General features: G+C 45.4%; 1 protein-coding gene across 2 annotated transcripts in view; it reads left to right on the forward strand.

The window, feature by feature from the left end:
• Window positions 1–255: 255 nt before the first annotated feature.
• The window catches only part of KDM2B (lysine demethylase 2B), a 176040-nt gene continuing 157307 nt past the window's right edge, over window positions 256–18988 (forward strand). Inside the window, exons 1-4 of one of the 2 annotated variants that reach the window (XM_030583398.1) lie at window positions 256–608; window positions 1872–2016; window positions 5615–5693; window positions 13301–13347. In XM_030583398.1, the coding sequence (XP_030439258.1) occupies window positions 558–608; window positions 1872–2016; window positions 5615–5693; window positions 13301–13347 (322 nt within the window). In that variant the 5' untranslated portion in view covers window positions 256–557. The remainder of the gene's footprint in view (window positions 609–1871; window positions 2017–5614; window positions 5694–13300; window positions 13348–18988) is intronic. The other variant, XM_030583397.1, reaches the window with a different exon arrangement.

The following is an 18988-nucleotide window of genomic DNA, read 5'->3' on the forward strand; positions in this document are numbered from 1 at the left end:
GTCTTGTGTGCAACTGAAGGTCTCTGTGTGAGCCTGTGTACTTTGTTTTCTCCTCATATTACGGAGTGGCCGCTGCTGCCTCCAGTCCCTTCCAAACCCTGACACTCCAGCTCTCCCCATAACAAACAGCTCAGTGAGTCAGCGCCTGCGTGCAATGCCTGCTGCACACTCGTGACCTAACAACAACACACCAATATGAGCAGCCAGCCAGCGGCGGCGGCGGCAGCAGCGATCTTTAGCGCTGGGTGCAATCTGGTCCCCCCCCCAACCCCCCTCTGCAGCCGCCACATCCCCCGGGCCTCCCCCCCTTCCCCGAACGCGATCGGCAACAATGTTTACGTTCCGGGGATTATGACGCCTGCGCCCCACTCAGTGTCTGAAAATGGTTCCTTAGGACTTTGCAAAACGCATCGACTCCCCCTCCCCTTCCCTTCCCCTTCCCCCAAAAAGTGCTGGTGCAAAATTGCAAAACTTTAGAGAGACCTGGATGGCTTTTGTTTTTCCTCCTCCCCATTTGGGCCAAAAAATGCAGGACAGGAACTGTTGACAATTAAGAGATGAAACTCTCCAAAAAAATGGAGGCAGAGAAAGACTCTGGAAGAAGATTGGTGTGTAGCTGGCTTCTGTCTATTTCCTATTTGTACATTTTAATTGATTTTGCTTAATTATTTGCAAAGGGAGAAATGCATGTAAATATAGGCAGCAGAGCTTCTTAGTTTGCAAGAGATCAGCTTAAACACTTGGGAAGGGGGTGGAATTTAAGTGAGGGGAAAGAGAGGGTGGGACAATACTCTTTTTTTTCCTGTTGGTAAAGGATTGTACGGATGAAGTGTGTGTTTTTCTAGAACTAGCTGCTGGGGGGATTTTAAATATATGTATAGCGAGAGGGAGATCTGGATTGTAAAGTGTTCGGAACTGAGCAACCCCAATGGAGGCAGCTGGTGTATTTGGTTCCCAAAGGGAGCTAGCTTTGTGTATAGCTAGCGCTTCCTTTTGCAGGCGGGTGTTTGCATGCAGAGTGTGTTGTGTGTGTGAACGTGCGGTTCTGCCTTGTGTCCCTGCCGGAGAACCAGGGGCTGGTGTTAACAAGTTACACGCTGGCTCTGGGGGAAGCCGCAACAGCAGCACCGGCCTCTGCTGTTTTCACCCGGGCCTACTCCATACACACCCCTCATCGTGCATTTAACTCATTCCTGCCCTTTCTCCTCTGAATCCCCCCTTTTTTTTGTTCTTTAAACTGCATAGCCTGTGATTGAACAGAAATAACATGTGGATCATTGCAAGGGGGGAGAAGCGCAAATAAATCATTATGTTACATAATGCAATTTGTTTTTAAATCGTGGCTTCCGGTGTGACTATGGAAACACTTGGATTATGTAAATATTGCAACCTGAATAGCGTGTATCAGAGTAAATGGAGAATTTTATGCGAAATTATTTAGTTGTATTTTACACAAATAATAACATATGATCGGAGACGCGATGTGTTAACAAACAAATACTGCCTGCATGCCGTTCACTTTTTTACTGTCTTGCAAAGCGCAGCAGTGCTGGGCTTTGTGAATTAGTGATTTGTGTAAATCTCTTCACTTGTTTGGTGTTTAGAGATATCCCCCTCCCCCCCAAAAAAATAGTGCAAGGGTCTCCTGCAGCCAGACACCTGTTACTTTGGATTAGTACGGTGTTATAAGGAGAAAGGGAGTGGAGAGTCTTCTGTACTCAAGCTCACGTTGTATAAAGTATTGTTAATTTTGCAGCCTTTATCATTATTTACCCAGACCATGTTTATCCAAATATCCCCTAAGTTGATACATTTTTCCTTCCCCAAAGTCCACTTCCCACCCCGTCTATATTATTTGCTTTGTTTTCTAGCGATCTATTGGTAGAAGGAGATACGATGAGAATGAGGACCTCTCTGACGTGGAGGAAATTGTCTGCATCAGGAGTTTTAATTTGGAGGAGAAATTAAAGAGTCAAAAGTATCATGGGAATTTCGTGCGTGACATGGAAGGAAAAGGTAAATGCCTGGCTGTCTCAGGGATGAATGTGTTTGAATTAGTGGGAGTGGAATGGATGGGTGCCTCTTCTTTGCTTTGATTGCTCTAGAGAAGCTGGTGGTGTCTCCACGTGCAGTTTGTGGTTTGTTTCGTATTTCCCGCCTGCATCCCCCATTCCAGGGAATCCGGTGACGAATCCAGGCCGAGCAGCAGGGGAGGGGGTAGTGGGTTGGGTGTTGCACACTGGGGCCCTAGCCTGGACCTAGCCAGGAAATAAACACATGTATGCGTTTCTGTGTGCATTGCCTCTGTAGCTAGAGGTGGGTACGGGCGTTGGGACTGCTCACATCATTCCCATGTAACCTGGTCACGGGTGTGCAACTTTTGCTTTGACAATGACATGAGTGTATCAGGATGTAGCTTGTAGAGAAACCCCAATGTCTCCCGCCCCTTCATCCCAGCCTATCAGCGTGACCCCAGTTCAGCTTCCAATATTTTAGGGAATCAGGTTCGTAGAAAGGAGCCGCAGAAAAACCCCAGCCCCCACTCAGCCTCAGGGTGATTCTAGCTTCTCCCTCTCCGCCCCCTATTGAATCAAGGTCCCATTTGCTTCCAGTTTGTCAGTTTCAAGGGATGCAATTGATTATCCGGTTCTCTAGCGTCAGGGGGGTTTAGAGTAAATAACTTCTTTGTGTTTATATCATATATTAAATTACAGCTGTCCCTCCAAACTACCTGGATTTTCTTATGTGATTTAGCAATGAAGTAACAAATAATTGAAGCCAGCCAGTACAGCTAGCAGCTCTCTTGGCTTCTGGGAAGGGATGTGAAGGGGATTGGTTTCTTAGGGGGATCAGATGGATTGAGGGGTGCTGTTGCAACTGGTCAACATTATTTACTGCGCTGTTACTAAAATTAACACCAAATTGCACTTCTTCCAAAATCCAACCTCACTGGGGACACCACAATCTGAACCAGTTATCTCAGGAATGTCCAATTATTAGCTTTGGCTGTATTTCTCATCAGATGGCAACAGTAATCGAACCACTAATTTAATTTAGAGTATTTTCTTCTTTTTCCAAAGCTTAGCCTTGCAATGGACACTTTTAACTTGCTTCAGAAGGGCCACTTATGTGGTGAGGGAAATCCATGTCTGACTTCTTGATAATTTATTATTTTGTGGAAAAGTCTCCCCCTCCAACACCTGTTTCTTAGCTCTAAAAATGTTCAGTAATTTTCCAGAGGGGGATTGGATTCTCTTTTTCTCTCCCAAATTCTTAGGTTGCTTTAATTGCTACTTGCTAATAGTATTATAATCCACTATTTCTCTTGCTTAGCAGCTTTGAGACCTTTGGGTAGCTTCTCCCCTTCTAGGGAACTTGAAAATAAATGAGTGTCTTTTGTTACTTTGTTTTGGTCTATGTCTACTTCGTTCAGCCCTGCAAGATATTTGAATGCTTTGTTGGGTCTTTCTAAAGACTTTTATTTGCTCCGTTTTCATTTGTGCCTCTTTAAATTTTCTATAAAATCAAGAATTGAATGTAACCAAGGCAAAAATATTAACCTGCTGATCCTTTTGCTGAGTGAGAGTAGAAATGTCAAGATATCTTAACACATGGAATCGGCTGAATATTCTTAATCATCTGCTTCCTTGTTTTTATTTTTCATGGTAGCACCTCTTTGATCACTGGCCAGGACTGTGGGTTGGAGGTTTTCTTCAGAGGTGCTGCAAAGCTGCAGTGTGATTTTTGGCCTGAACACAGAGCCTACCAATGCTACTTGTTCACTAGCGTAATATGCTATGTATCTGCTGTCTGCTTCCTGAACTAATATTTGTCCTTGACATGCCTCACCCACTCAGATTTTGTCTTACATGTGGCGTCCCCTACTCAGAAGGGTTTTTTGTGTGTTTTTAGTTAATTTGTTACTAAAGCCAAATGAATTTTTTTAGTATTAATACATTGAGTAATAAATTATGATATTTTTGCTAATGGAGAAATGCTTTTTGTGTCTTCCATTAGTTGACTGAAAAATAGATTACAGAAGCTGTAGTCTGACTGTTCTAAAAACAAGTGCAATTATTAAAAGTTAGTAAAATAACACTAAGATAAACAATGGTCTAATTTGACAGCTCTAGGTGGGGATGCTTTAGCCACACTTCTTGTCATTGCTAATTGAATAAAAGAGGAAAAGTGTTGTAAAAAGAGAGGTTAAGAAACAAGTAAAAAGGGGTATTTAGTACTGATTTCCCTCACCCCCTTACAGTTGTTTTGATAGTAAACAGACACAAGGTGTATAAATCTGAGGATGGTAAATCTCATGCAGAGTCCCATGAAGGATGTTCTTAGATAATGAAATTACCTAAGCAATTAAAAGTGGTTATGTATAAATTGGGTGTTTAGAACTGTTGTATTTGGATTGCTGAGGAGTCAAACTATAAGTGTTTTTATTTTTAAGCTATTTACGTATTTATTATATGCAAGGCATCCTTTAGAGATGCTGCATAAGACTTACTCTCATTTATGGAAGGAGGATTACAGATCACAGATAGGTGTTATGCGGCCACTTCAAGATTTAATTTCACTTCTATGCTGCAGAGTCCAAATAGATTAAAAGTACCCCTGCCCCCTACCCCCAATCACTGCTTGTCACTTTTTCACTAGTCATTGAATCACATACACCATTGTTTCAGGTATGACATATGTCATTTCATACCACTGCATATAAACATTAACAGTTCAGCTTAGTCCTCAGAATGAAATAATAATGTGATACTGTTCAGTGTAAAGACAACCAAGTCTGTGTCCAATGTTCTGGTTATTTTGGCATTAAATTAATAATTTCTATTGAAAAGAGATTTCCTCGCTCCCTCTTATCACCTTAACTGTGTCAGAAATTACAATAAGATTTCCACATTATAAGCCCCATAGTGCAGACACACACCTGCTTAACTTTAAAAATGCTTAATTTTATAAATGGAAGAGATCTATATAGCTCAATAGCTTGTCTCACGAACAGAAGTTGATCTAATAAAAGATATTACCTCACCCACATTATCTCTGTAATATTCTGGGACTGACATGCTTACAACAAAACTGCATATAACTTTACAAATGTAAGTAATCCCGTTGAACTCGGTGAGATTATTCATGTGTAAAGTAATATGTGCATAAATATTTGTAGAATCCGGACCTTACACTGTACTTCTGTAAAGCCCAACAGAAACAGTATATTTCTTAAAACCCAAATATATAGCTTGATCTTTATATTTCCTCTGTGCATGCCAGGCTTCTTAACAGTTACTTAGCTGTGAATTTGCTGTAAGTGTTAATTTGGCATTTTATCATAACCAGGGCTTCTCAGCCTTGGACAACTGAGAATCTCTGAATGCATTCTGCTTTATATGCATCAGGGAATAGGAAAAATAGAGAGCAGCTGGGAGAGTATTGTCAATCACTCAGATTTTGCTTTTGACCTAAAAATGTTCACTCTCTTTGCAGTTTTGTTTAAGTGATAGTGATTTTTTTTTTTTGCTGCAGAAATTAAAATAGTGAATCTTGAAAAAATCTAGTGTGAAGTGAGGATGTCATTGTAATTGATTGTTTTTTATTCAAACAGATCTTACTTTTGAGTATGTGCAAAGAGAAGCTCTCAGGGTTCCCCTTCTCTTCAGAAGTAAAGATGGTCTGGGAATTAAGTAAGTTACAACAAAATCTTACTTGTTAGTAAATGTTTACAAAATTATAACTTTGCACTTGTATATGGTCTTTCATCTGAGGAACTGAAATCCATTAAAAACATGAAGCCTCACAACACCTATGGGAGGTGGGTAGGATGATTATATTTAATTTACACATGAGCAGATTGAGGGAGGGAAAGGTTAAGTGGCGACAGTGTCACAGAGGGAGTCAGGGACAAAGATGGAAACAGAACCCCAGATTTCCAGCTCCCAGTCTGTGCCCTAGTGACATAATATGCAATTCTCTAATTATGACTTTTACATTCTAATCTGTCTCACACAGTATAAACGAGCTGTCAGCTAAGTTGCAGAATCGTTATTACTGATGAAGCCTTAAGATTGAAAGAATGCAGTATGATTTTCAGCTCGCAGGTGGAGCTTGCAAAGGCAGTGGTTAGAAAAAACATCTTTTGGATTCTGAACTGGATTTGGAAGTATTTGGGAGAGAATACATAGGGAGTCCCATGATAACAATTTTAGTCATTTTTCTTACTTTAATGCTTATCAAAGGGAAGGAGCATGTGTGCCCTAGTCTGCTGTGATGAGCTTAAATAGTCTCCAACAGCCAGACTTGACTAGCCAGTTTCTCTGACCCTTACGAGCTACTGATATCATTCTAGTGTCTCTTTCCTTTTCTGGTGGAAAGGCACTTGGTTAACTGATGTTGTATTCTGTTTCCCCCTCCTACAACACTAAGCATGTCATGTGTGCAGCTTCTGCCAATAGATGGAATTCACAGCCAGAGGCTGTCAGAGTAAAGAACTGGGGCTAGATTTTTAAAGAGTCTAGGTAATTTTTTGATGTGTAAAATAGACACAAATCAAATCTGATATATTAGGACCTAAATGATCCATTGGAGGAGTCTGGAAGAGAATCCCCACTGGACATTTGGTCAGGTGTATTGATTTGCCTCTTATGGGAAATCCCAGGTTCTAATAATTTTTATTAAAATGTGCATTGATTCACATGTTAGCTTGAAATAGAATTTCTTGCAGGAAGTGTAAATATGTACTTAGGATTGACTGCCTCTTGGTCAAAAGAATGTTAGAAATGCAATTTATATTAATTTCCAATGCTAGGAGTGAGATACATAAGTACATTTTTGTTATTTTGTATTCTGTGGAATAATATAATTCCATCTCATCTAAATTTACACTTCTAAGTATATATATTTCTTCTTGCCAGGAGTAGTTGGTATGTGATATGTTTATATAAACCTACAAAAATTTGCATTAAAATACTATGTGATCATATAATTAAAAGCTATATCATAATGCATATGTACAAGAGGACTAATTAGGGTTGCACAGGCACTTTGATTCTGGCATTTCCTAATTTTTGAGTGCTTGACTTTGTGACCTTAATACTCTTTTAATGTAAGTGTATGTGTAATTTCCTAGATTTAAAGAGAACCAAGTAATAAAAACAGAAATTCCATCAAATGGCATCATATTGACACCGACATGGGTCTTGTCAGGGTTAGAATCTTTAGATCCACCACACAGACCTCTACCACTTCAGTTAATGAAGTAATTTATAGCGGTAGTAGGTTGTGATCCTTTATTTAGACCAGCACTAGAGGGGGATAGGACACTTCGCCTTGGGTTTCACAGATATTTGCTGCAAGCAGAGGAATGGCGAGACTCAAGAATTTTGGATTCCAGTCTGTGCTCTGGAGTGGAGTGTGCTATAGTAGACCAGAAAAGTCTGTGCCCATCTTCTTAAGTGAGACTCCTGCCCTGTCCCTGTCCTGTCTCTTTCCCACTTCTAGCGCCTCGTCCAGATTTTTTTCCCAGTCTTGCCTAGTCAATCCCAATCCCCCTGCCCCGCTCCTTGGCTCCTCATCTGATCTTTCTCTCCCTTCAGCTCTGTTCCCTGTCCCCAATGGCTCCCAGTCTCAATCTCCCTCCCTGGGATTCTCATCCAGTCTCAGTTTCCTCCCCTACCTCCTTATCCTAGTTCCTTTGCCCAGCCAGTAACACTCTTCGCCCTGTAGCCCCACTGCTTGTCAGATGTGTCTTCCCCCCTTCTTTTTTCTGCTTCACTTGTGCTCAGTCCCAGTTGTCTTGCCCATCCAGTCCAAGTCTCCTCCTTCAGCTTCTCAGTCTGATCTCAATCTCTGCCCTTACCTACTGGCTGCCTGGACTCTGCCACCTTACTCCTCCATTTCCCTCCTGAGTTCCTAGTTCCAGTCTCCTTGCCCATCCAATTGCAGTCTTGCCTTTCACCCGAATTCCTGGTCTCCTTCTTTCTCCCTTTTGGTCCCAGTTTCCATCCCTCTCTGTCCCCCAGATTTCTTTTCCCAAACTACTTCCCCTGCAGGCCCATCTCTTGTTCCTGCTGCATTCAGATCAGGAAGCTTCCTTTTCTACTCTGCTGGGCCCAGAGGGCAGAGCATTGAGCGCACAGGAGAGAGGCTCCTGGCTCTTAGGTCAGGTGCCTGGATTCACAGCAGCCCAGAGCTGCAGTTGCAGGGTAACTCCTGCTCAGCCCTGTTTTGGATCATGACCATTATGGATGGAATGTCTTGTAACTTGGCCAAATTTGAGGAGATTTTCACAGTAGCAGAAAAAGACACATTTCTGAACAAAGGCCAGATTTCAAGGCCCTGCTCCAAAGCATGGGGGCACAAGACCTTTTAAAAAAAAAAAGTCACCAGGATTACATCTTTTTCCCTAGCCTTGTTCTCAGAAATGGCTTAACCATTTAGGCTTAAGTTATCCAGAAAAATTCAGCCCGAGGCAGAGAGCCAGCATGGAAAATTTCAACCAAAACCGTTAAAGTTCAGCAAAGTTATAAGCAACTGAAAACAGCATCTTATAATGGGAAGTGTTGGGCAACATTAATAATTGCCAGCCCTGTCTGTCATTCCAAAATATTTTTTACAAGATTAGAGTCGAGTTTTTAGCCCCAGTGTCTTCACCCAATTCACATATAGATAAACACATTTGTTGACCTACATTCTCCCTGCAGTTTCAAATGATACAGTGTTGTTTACTTCCTGTCCCAGACACTTGTGTAGCATTGCTGTATCTTGCCCCAGAGGGGCAGCTTTTTCGTAGTTTGGTAGATGAAATGATCCCTATTTGCAGTATGCCAAACACTTTGAGATGAAAAGATATATTTGTGTGTGTATGTATAATGTGTTAATACTACACACACTGTATACAATCGTTTTAGATCTATGTGACATTTAGAAGTAGTTGTTGCTATGTACTTCCAGTTCTGTTTGCTGTTAAGCAGTCAGCTTGCATGTTTGTGGCTGGCAGATCTACGAAGTGTATTTGAACAATTCTGTTGCCATGTATGGTCCTCCTCTTGAAGAGCAGGAAGTGTGGTAATTGATGAAGAGATTATTAAGAATGAAAGTAAAGTTACAAAATTACCTTGGTGCTTTTCCATCTCATATTTCCAACCATAATGAGCTGTTATTTCTAGTGGTCAGAAGCAGGAAATAGAAGTCATGATATTTTAGCAGCCATGTCTTCCTTAGGGAGATATTTGGAACAATTAGACACTCCCATGATTATTGGCAGTTATAAGATGATTGTAAGTTGGAGAGATGGTGCTGTCTGAAAAGACATATTGTCTCTTTTAACCATCTGGCAGTCATACCACATTGTGCTGCAATTAATCAGAATTCGCAAGCTAACCAGCCTTGGCCCAGGTCAGTACATGAAATGGAGACCTTTCTAAGGAACAGCTATAGCAGGCCTGCACAACATGCGGCCCGCGGAGGCTCAGTGTGCGGCCCGCGACAGGGAATCAAAGGGCTCTGGGCTGCCCGCAGCGGCGGGGAGCCCAGAGCCCTTTAAATCCCAGCCGTGGCTGGGATTCAAAAGGCTCTGAGCTGCCCACAGCGACAGGGAGCCTAGAGCTCTTTAAATCTCAGCTGTGGCGGGATTCATAGGGCTCTGGGCTGCCCGCAGTGGCGGTGAGCCCAGAGCTCTTTAAATCCCAGCTGCGGCCGGGATTCAAAAGGCTCTGAGCTGCCCACAGCGGTGGGGAGACCAGAGCCCTTTAAATCCCAGCTGTGGCTGGGAATCAAAGGGCTCTGGGCTGCCCGCAGAGATTCCCGGCTGCAGCTGAGATTTAAAGGGCTCAGGGCTCTCCGGCGGCTGCAGGCAGCCCAGAGCCCTTTGAATCCCGGCCGCAGTTCCAGCGGATGGGCTGGGGCTGGGATTTAAAGGGCTCAGGCTCTCCTCAGTGGCAGGAGCTCTGGGCCCTTTAAATCCCTGCCCCAGCCCCGCAAAGCTCCAGTTTCCCGCAGCCGCCGGAGCCCCGGGCCCTTTAATTTGGCCCTGACAGCTCACAGCTACCTTTTCAGCTGGGAGCCCCTAACTGATTTAAAATCAAGTATCCTCCCCACCCCCAACTTTCCTTTTTGGCCCACAGCTGTTTTGGTGGGGCGACCGCTAGGGAAGGAGGGTTTGTTTCTGCAGGGCTGGGTGATGCTGGGGCAGGGTGTTTCCATGGGCCAGGAGGTCCGGGGGGGGGGGGGCTGTTTCCGCGGGGCTGGGGGGTTTCGGCCCTCAGATGTTTTCTTTGGAGTAATGTGGCCCTTGCCGCTTTACGAGTTGTGCAGGCCTGAGCTATAGCATTTCTTGAATGCAGCCACTATGGCTGCATTTGGCCACCAGGGGCTTTTCTTGCAGCCACAGCCTCCTGGGTGATGATAGGGGTGGGCGGAAGCAGTGGCTCCTCCCCCAGGGCCTGGTCCCTACACCCTTCTGGAGCCTCAAACATTGTAGGAGCAGGGAACCAGTATGTGTTCTCCAACTTCCCAGGGGCGATGGGGCTCGGGCTTCAGCCCTGGGGTAGTGAGCAGCAGACTCTAGCTGTGCAGCGGTGGGCTCTGTTCCCCAGCTGCCACGGTTCAGGCTCTGGCCCTGGGATTGCTTTCCCATGTTGCCTCTGACCCCACTGCCTCCTCCAGTCCCCAGCTGTGCAGCGAGGCCCCAGGCTCACCCCCCCCAACATTGCCCTGAGTCCCCTGCATCCTCCAGCCCTGTGAAAAATGATATTAACAACTATACTATCAAATTTCACAGTAGCAGGCTTACTAGCTACGAAGTCTGAAAAAAACAACCACCAAAAAAACAAAACATGCAAAGCATATTATATGTGTTTCTATTCTGTTTAGGTCTAATAAAGAATAGAGACAACTATACATTATTTTTATTACTGAGTCTGCAAAACCCTACATAAATAAATTACAATGATTTGGACATGTGTATTTGTATATTTATTTGTTTTTCCTAAAATTAATTATTTTAGGAAAAATTGTCTGAGGCCACCAAAAAATTTGTTGTGAGAACCCTTGAAGGTGTTTCAGGAAGAAATATTAATGACTGATCGTTGGCACTCTACTCTGTGCATCTATATCAATACACATCATATTATTTAGGTACTGTTTTGTTGGAGGTGACATGTTTTGTATAAAACAGAAAACTGAAACTGAACACTTACGGTCAGTACAGATCCCAAGGATCATATTTTATGTTGATGTTTTAACCCTAATGTTAGGCCAAATTCAAAGTCAGGTAATTACATTCTGCCTTCCTAATTTCTCCTGCAGTTTCAGCTGGAAACAGTAGTCTTCTCTCTCTGCTCTGAACTGTGGTATAGTGTTTCTGTACAACTGTGTTCTACCCCAGGAGTGGCTTCATTTTGGTGTTAGGAAAAGGGATCCTTATATATCCCTTACCAAATTGATATGGTTGTGTGAGTTTTGTTAACTCGGGCCATGTCTACAGCTGTGCCGATGTAAGAGCGCTCGTGAAGGCACGTTATGCCGACAGGAGAGAGCTCTCACGTCGACATAATAAAACCAGCTAAATGAGCGGTGGTAGCTATGCCCAGAAGCACTTACGCCGTCAAAACTTATATCGCTCAGGGGTGTGGTTTTTTCATGCCCCTAAGTGACAAAAGTTTTGCCGACAGAAGCGCCGTCGTGGACAGCGCTATGTCGGTGAGAGATGCTCTCCCACCAACATAGTTACTGCCTCTCACTGCGGGTGGTTTAATTATGCCAGTGGGAGAGCTCTCTCCTGTTGCCATAGAGTGGCTATATGTGAGGCCTTACAGTGGCACAGCTGCAGTAGTGCAGCTATCAGGTCTTTAGTGTAGACAGGGTCTTAATGCTTTTGAAGCACTTTGAGATCCTCTTTTACAAGCTGCAGTATAAATGAAAAGGATATTGCAAAGAAAAAGTAGCTGTTCTCTCCCTCCACCCAACCCCATTGTTGACATTCTGGATTTGTAATTAGACTTGACAAATGGATGGTGTTTACTGATGGGACAGAAAGTGCTGGAAGTCTGTGGAACTGCAATTTGTGCCATAGTGCAGGAATAAATCAGTCGTAATTGTGCAAGGGCTGAGCATAGCATGTATGGTGGGTGGAATAGGAAGGAAAAGGGTGTTTGGAGCAGCAGGGATTTTTGCTTCTGCGGCAGCATATCAAAGTTTACAGAGGGAGGTATAAGCAGTTAGTGGAGATGGTGTAAATTAAAGCTGGACTTCCCAGATGTAAATCTAGCATGAAGTGGGTTCCACAACATTGACCACTCAGTTTGCATTCAGCACTGTGGAATTCTCACTCTGGCACATGACACAGTCAGGAGTTGTAGAGAATAACAAACCAACTCTAGCTGTCCTCTCCAAAGTACTGAGCATGTAGTTTCATTTTGAAGGGAAGGAAGGTATTCCTCCACCTTGTCTGTTTCCATAAGTACTACTCACTTGTGCTAGGGCAGTAGGAGTTCTCAGCAGATTGGATTTGCCCACTTACCTCTTAGTCAGGTTTGTCTTTTATTTTCTTTGTTTGTGTGTGATGATTTATACAAATACTAAAGAGCACCCATCCATATGCTCTAGTTGCCTTGTATCTACAATATTTCTATGTTATGGTCAAGTGCACTAGTTTAAAATAGTCACCTCAAATCCCCTTTTTCCTCAAACAGTTCTCCTCTTCCCCATTTTCAAGTGATTGGGTAAAAATCTGAGCCTTGCAAATGAACGCTGAAGGTTATCAGGTTGGGTCTGTTTCAGACAAGGGAAATAGTGAATTCCACAGCTATGGGGCCCTTGCAGAGAGAATGCAAATCACTGAAACAAAAAGATAACACTTACCTCATGGGGATATTGTGAGGGCTAATTATTTGCTAAGTGCTTCAGATGGTCAACTGGAAGGTGCAATAGAAGTGTAGAATATTATTGTGTTTTGTTAAAAGACCTGACCACATGTAATTGTTGCTAGCAGGATTCTAGTGCAGACTCCCCACTTTTGAGCAGAGACAGTTTTTTGGCACTACTGCTAACCAAACTAGCCTCGAAAAGCCAAGAATATGTCTCGATACCATTCCCTGTCTTCCTCCCTCAAAAACAGCAACAACAAAATCTGGCCACACTGCTCAGAGAAACCATGCTTGATCCCTACTAATAATAACCATGTGTATTGCAATATCCACAGATAACACCATAATCTTATTTCTGGTTTATCCTTGTAAAGAAAATGTGATCACACTTTGATAGCATTTAACATTGCTTTTTTTTCTAATTATAGAATGCCTGACCGGGATTTCACTGTCAGAGATGTGAAGCTATTAGTGGGTAAGTTGTTTTGAATTTACTGAACTAACTCTATATAGTTCAGTATTGCTTTTAAATATTAACTTGGTGTAAGTGCCCAGATATGTTTGTAGACACATGTGATCACTCTCAGAATCTGGGAGGAGAAATGGAGAAGCAGTTCATAAATGGAAAAGGAGAAAAATCTTATTAGTAATTGTGCTAACCAAGCTGTGAAACCACATGCTGTATAAATGTCCTTTTGAAAGCAAGGGCTTGTTTACATCACAAAGTTGCAGCGCTGGTGAGGGGGTTACAGCGCTGCAACTTAGGAGGTGTACACATCTGCAGGGCATCAGCAGCGCTGCAACTCCCTGTTTGCAGCGCTGGCCGTACTCCCGTTTTGTCTCGGGTGTAGAGGATCCAGCGCTGGTGATCCAGCGCTGGTAATCAAGTGTAGACACTTACCAGCGCTTTTCTTGACCTCCGTGGAATAAGCAGGTATCCCAGCATACCTGAGGAAGCCTCTGGTAATCAAGCAGGTCTCCTTCCCCGGTTTGCTCTCGCGTTCCCCGAATCCCCGAGCAAGCAGGTCTCCTTCCCTGCGGTTTGCAGGGGGGTTCGGGGAACACAAGAGCAAACCGCGGCGAAGCTGGTCTCCTTCCCCGGTTTGCTCTCGCGTTCCCCGAACCCTCGTGCAAGCAGGTCTCCTTCCCTGCGGTTTGCTCTCGCGTTCCCCGAATCCCCGAGCAAGCAGGTCTCCTTCCCTGCGGTTTGCTCTCGCGTTCCCCGAATCCCCAAGCAAGCAGGTCTCCTTCCCTGCGGTTTGCTCTCGCGTTCCCCGAATCCCCGAGCAAGCAGGTCTCCTTCCCTGCGGTTTGCAGGGGGGTTCGGGAAACGTGGGAGCAAACCGCGGCGAAGCTGGTCTCCTTCCCCGGTTTGCTCTCGCGTTCCCCGAACCCCCGTGCAAGCAGGTCTCCTTCCCTGCGGTTTGCAGGGGGGTTCGGGGAACGCGAGAGCAAACCGCAGCGAAGCTGGTCTCCTTCCCCGGTTTGCTCTCGCGTTCCCCGAACCCCCGTGCAAGCAGGTCTCCTTCCCTGCGGTTTGCTCTCGCGTTCCCCGAATCCCCGAGCAAGCAGGTCTCCTTCCCTGCGGTTTGCAGGGGGGTTTGGGGAACGCGGGAGCAAACCGCGGCGAAGTTGGTCTCCTTCCCCGGTTTGCTCTCGCGTTCCCCGAACCCCCGTGCAAGCAGGTCTCCTTCCCTGCGGTTTGCAGGGGGGTTCGGGGAACGCGAGAGCAAACCGCGGCGAAGCTGGTCTCCTTCCCCGGTTTGCTCTCGCGTTCCCCGAACCCCCGAGCAAGCAGGTCTCCTTCCCTGCGGTTTGCTCTCGCGTTCCCCGAATCCCCGAGCAAGCAGGTCTCCTTCCCTGCGGTTTGCAGGGGGGTTCGGGGAACGCGAGAGCAAACCGCGGCGAAGCTGGTCTCCTTCCCCGGTTTGCTCTCGCGTTCCCCAAACCCCCCTTGAAGCCGCCCAACAGCGCTGCTGTGTGGCCACATCTAACACCACTTGCAGCGCTGGTTGCTGTAAGTGTGGCCACTCTGCAGCGCTGGCCCTATACAGCTGTACTAATACAGCTGTAACAACCAGCGCTGCAAAATTGTAGATGTATACATACCCCAAGGTGAATGCTTTACACTAACTTGTATCAAATACCTGTCCTCCCACCCAAATGGCACCAGTAATTAACTGCAAATACATTTTTATCTTGGAAAGCAACAGTTTCACTTGCTGAGCTTGTAGCTGTGATTGGTTGAGCAACTGTTGTTTGTTTTTTTTTAAAGAACGGTGATAGCCAAATCACCTTGTGCTGTGAACTCCTCATAAGCTTATCCAGGGTTAGGCTGGGTCAGTACTTGGATGGGAATTCTCTGAGGGCTTGTCTACATCAGAAAGTTGCAGCGCTGGTCAGGGAGTTACAGCGCTGCAACTTTGAAGGTGTACACATCTGCAGGGCATCACCAGCGCTGCAACTCCCTGTTTGCAGCGCTGGCCGTACTCCCGTTTTGTCTCGGGTGTAGAGGATCCAGCGCTGGTGATCCAGCGCTGGTAATCCAATGTAGACACTTACCAGCGCTTTTCTTGACCTCCGTGGAAGGAGGAAGCCTCTGGTAATCAAGCTGGTCTCCTTTCCCGGTTTGCTCTCTCGTTCCCGGAACCCCGAGCAAGCAGGTCTCCTTCCCTGCGGTTTGCAGGGTGGTTCGGGGAACGCGAGAGCAAACAGCGGCGAAGCTGGTCTCCTTTCCCGGTTTGCTCTCTCGTTCCCGGAACCCCGAGCAAGCAGGTCTCCTTCCCTGCGGTTTGCAGGGTGGTTCGGGGACGCGAGAGCAAACCGCGGCGAAGCTGGTCTCCTTTCCCGGTTTGCTCTCTCGTTCCCGGAACCCCGAGCAAGCAGGTCTCCTTCCCTGCGGTTTGCAGGGTGGTTCGGGGAACGCGAGAGCAAACCGCGGCGAAGCTGGTCTCCTTTCCCGGTTTGCTCTCTCGTTCCCGGAACCCCGAGCAAGCAGGTCTCCTTCCCTGCGGTTTGCAGGGTGGTTCGGGGAACGCGAGAGCAAACCGCGGCGAAGCTGGTCTCCTTTCCCGGTTTGTTCTCTCATTCCCCGAACCCCCGAGCAAGCAGGTCTCCTTCCCTGCGGTTTGCAGGGTGGTTCGGGGAACGCGAGAGCAAACCGCGGCGAGCTGGTCTCCTTTCCCGGTTTGCTCTCTCGTTCCCGGAACCCCGAGCAAGCAGGTCTCCTTCCCTGCGGTTTGCAGGGTGGTTCGGGGAACGCGAGAGCAAACCGCGGCGAAGCGTGTCTCCTTTCCCGGTTTGCGCTCTCGTTCCCCGAACCCCCGAGCAAGCAGGTCTCCTTCCCTGCGGTTTGCAGGGTGGTTCGGGGAACGCGAGAGCAAACCGCGGCGAAGCTGGTCTCCTTTCCCGGTTTGCTCTCGCGTTCCCCGAACCCCCCTTGAAGCCGCCCAACAGCGCTGCAGTGTGGCCACATCTAACACCACTTGCAGCGCTGGTTGCTGTAAGTGTGGCCACTCTGCAGCGCTGGCCCTATACAGCTGTACTAATACAGCTGTAACAACCAGCGCTGCAAAATTTTAGATGTAGACATGGCCTGAGAAAGATCAAGTGAAGAAGCTTAATGAAATAGCTTTGATGATTTGATTGATGGCACTTTCCCGCTGAATCAGTATTGAATTAGTGCCCTCTGATTGTCTTCAAGGATGCTGCACTGCTGGAGTAGGGTTACCAACTTTCTGATTGTGCAAACCCAAAGATCCTTGCCCTGTCCCTGATCCGTCCCTTCCCTGAGGCCACACCCTTTCCCACCCCTTCTCCAAGGCCCCGCCACTATTCACTCCCCCCTCCCCCCCCATCGCTCACTCTCCCCCACCCTCACTCACTTTAACTGGGCTGGGGTAGGGGGTTGAGGTGTGGGAGAGGGTGCAGGCTCTGGGAGGAAGTTTGGGTGCGGGCTCTAGGCTGGGGCAGAGGGTTGGGGTGCAGGAGGGCATCAGGCGGTTGGCGCTTACCTCGGTCAGCTCCCAAAAGCAACTGGCACATCCCTCTTGCAGTGGCTCCTAGGCGGGAGGGGGTGGGGGGGACGGAGGGGGTCTCTGCGCGCTGCTGCTCACAGGCACTCCCTCCACAGCACCCATTGGCTGCAGTTCCCAGCCAATGGGAACTGCGGACTCAGCACCTGGGGCAGGGGAAGCATGCAGTGACCCCCTGCCCCCACAGGGGCCACAGGGACAGTGCTGGCCATGTCCAGGAGTGGCACGGAGCCAAGGCAGATAAGGGAGCCTGCCTTAGCCCTGCTGCTGTGCCAGTCTGTTAGCGCCTTAAATCTCCCAGAGATAGAGTGTGATTCCAGGAGACTCCAGGCGAAACTGAGAGGGTTGGCAACCCTATGCTAGATGTGCTGCCTTTTGAATGCAACATAAAACCATGATCCCTGTTGTTATTAACAATTCCATGGCAATTTTTATAAATTGGTCTAATAAAAGATATTACCTCACCCATGTTACCTCACCTCCAACCCTGATATTCTATGATTCTAAGTTGTCTCTAATATCTTGGGACTGACATGGCTACAACAACACTGCCTACAAATAAGCTAGATAATTATGTGTTATCTAAATCCCCTTGCAATTTAAGAGAGAAATGTTATTCTTTACTTCCTGTCCTAAATTATTACATAGTGATACTTTGTTCTATTAAACAGTTGTTGTGTTTTATCCTAAAGTTGCTGTATTTCAGTGGTGGGTAAAGTGGTCACATAGCTATAATACCTCACAGGGATGGTTCATATTCTGAAATATTAATTATTGTTAGTTATTATTTCTATTGAGGCGGTGCCATAAGACCCCACATTTTAAATCAGTTTAATAAATACTTTACCCCAGAATGCACATTTCCAAAATTACTTTTGAGCTAAACAATAAGAATATAAAATCTGAAATGAGAAAAGAATCTAACCTATTTAAAGAGAGAGGCGTTGGTTTTTCCATCTACCAAGTAGAGAGTAAGCCCTGCTTCACAAGCAAAACTTAATTGTGTCAATTAATTAAGATTTATAAAGGGCTTTGAGATCCCTCTGTATAAAAGACACTGTGTAAGTGGAGTGGGAAGTATTATTTTGATGCCTTTATTAGAGCACATCCATGGTCTATGCATTGTTAGAATAAAATAGGAAACATGAAATCATATGAGAGAATGAGGTAGCTCTTCTTAATCTCATGTTACTCAGTCTGTAAATTCTTGGGGGGGGCAGAGATTGTCTTTTTGTTCTGTTTGCACAGTGCCTAGTATGACATGGTATCAGTCTGTGACTGGGCTTCTAGGTGCTACAATAATACAACTAATAAATAATAATTTAGCTGCTGAGAAAATCCGCATTTCGGAGGTTGAACATAGTTGAATCTCTTCTTTTGCAGGTCAGAGGCTTAAAGCAGGTGACTTCTGTTAATGCTAGTTGGTTGAACCCCAGAATAACGTTTTGTAGATTTATACCAGAGCTTCTAATCTGCCATTACTCTGTCTGAAACTGGTGAAGCCACTGAACTGGTTATGCGTAGACGTTCTGGGAGCAGTGTAGTGTTGCATAACAAACCGTTACACTGGAAAAACAATGTAAGTGGGAGAGTTGTCTCTTCCCCAAGATTGATGTCTCTGGAAACGTTAGCGGGCACAGATTCTTGTTTATATTGGCCAGGAACATTAGCATGAGAATGAATAGCAAAGCAGGAGGATATTTACAAATAATATTCCATTTGTAAATTAATGGAATGGGAATAAAAATAGTCAGTTTGAGAATAACTGATTTCTGATGTGAGAAACATGAAATTTCTCACAATTGGGTGGAGTGGTCTCTGTATACACGCCAAGCCAAATTTGGAATATTATGTAGTAATCCTGTTATTATATTTGGATAAGATCCTTATACAAATCCCAAGCCTAACCTATAACTTGGTCAATAACATTGTCTCCTATTGTTTGATTCTTTGATATCACAGGTGGAAACTTGATTTTAAAAAATTCCATCTAAAAATGTTTGGGGGAATCTGCATGTCTGCAGCTCATCTCTATCAATTCAAGTTTTTATGTCATTCAGCATCCATCACAGTAATATCTGA

Source organism: Gopherus evgoodei, chromosome 13, assembly GCF_007399415.2.
Source record: "Gopherus evgoodei ecotype Sinaloan lineage chromosome 13, rGopEvg1_v1.p, whole genome shotgun sequence".
In the NCBI taxonomy this organism is placed as follows: domain Eukaryota; kingdom Metazoa; phylum Chordata; order Testudines; family Testudinidae; genus Gopherus; species Gopherus evgoodei.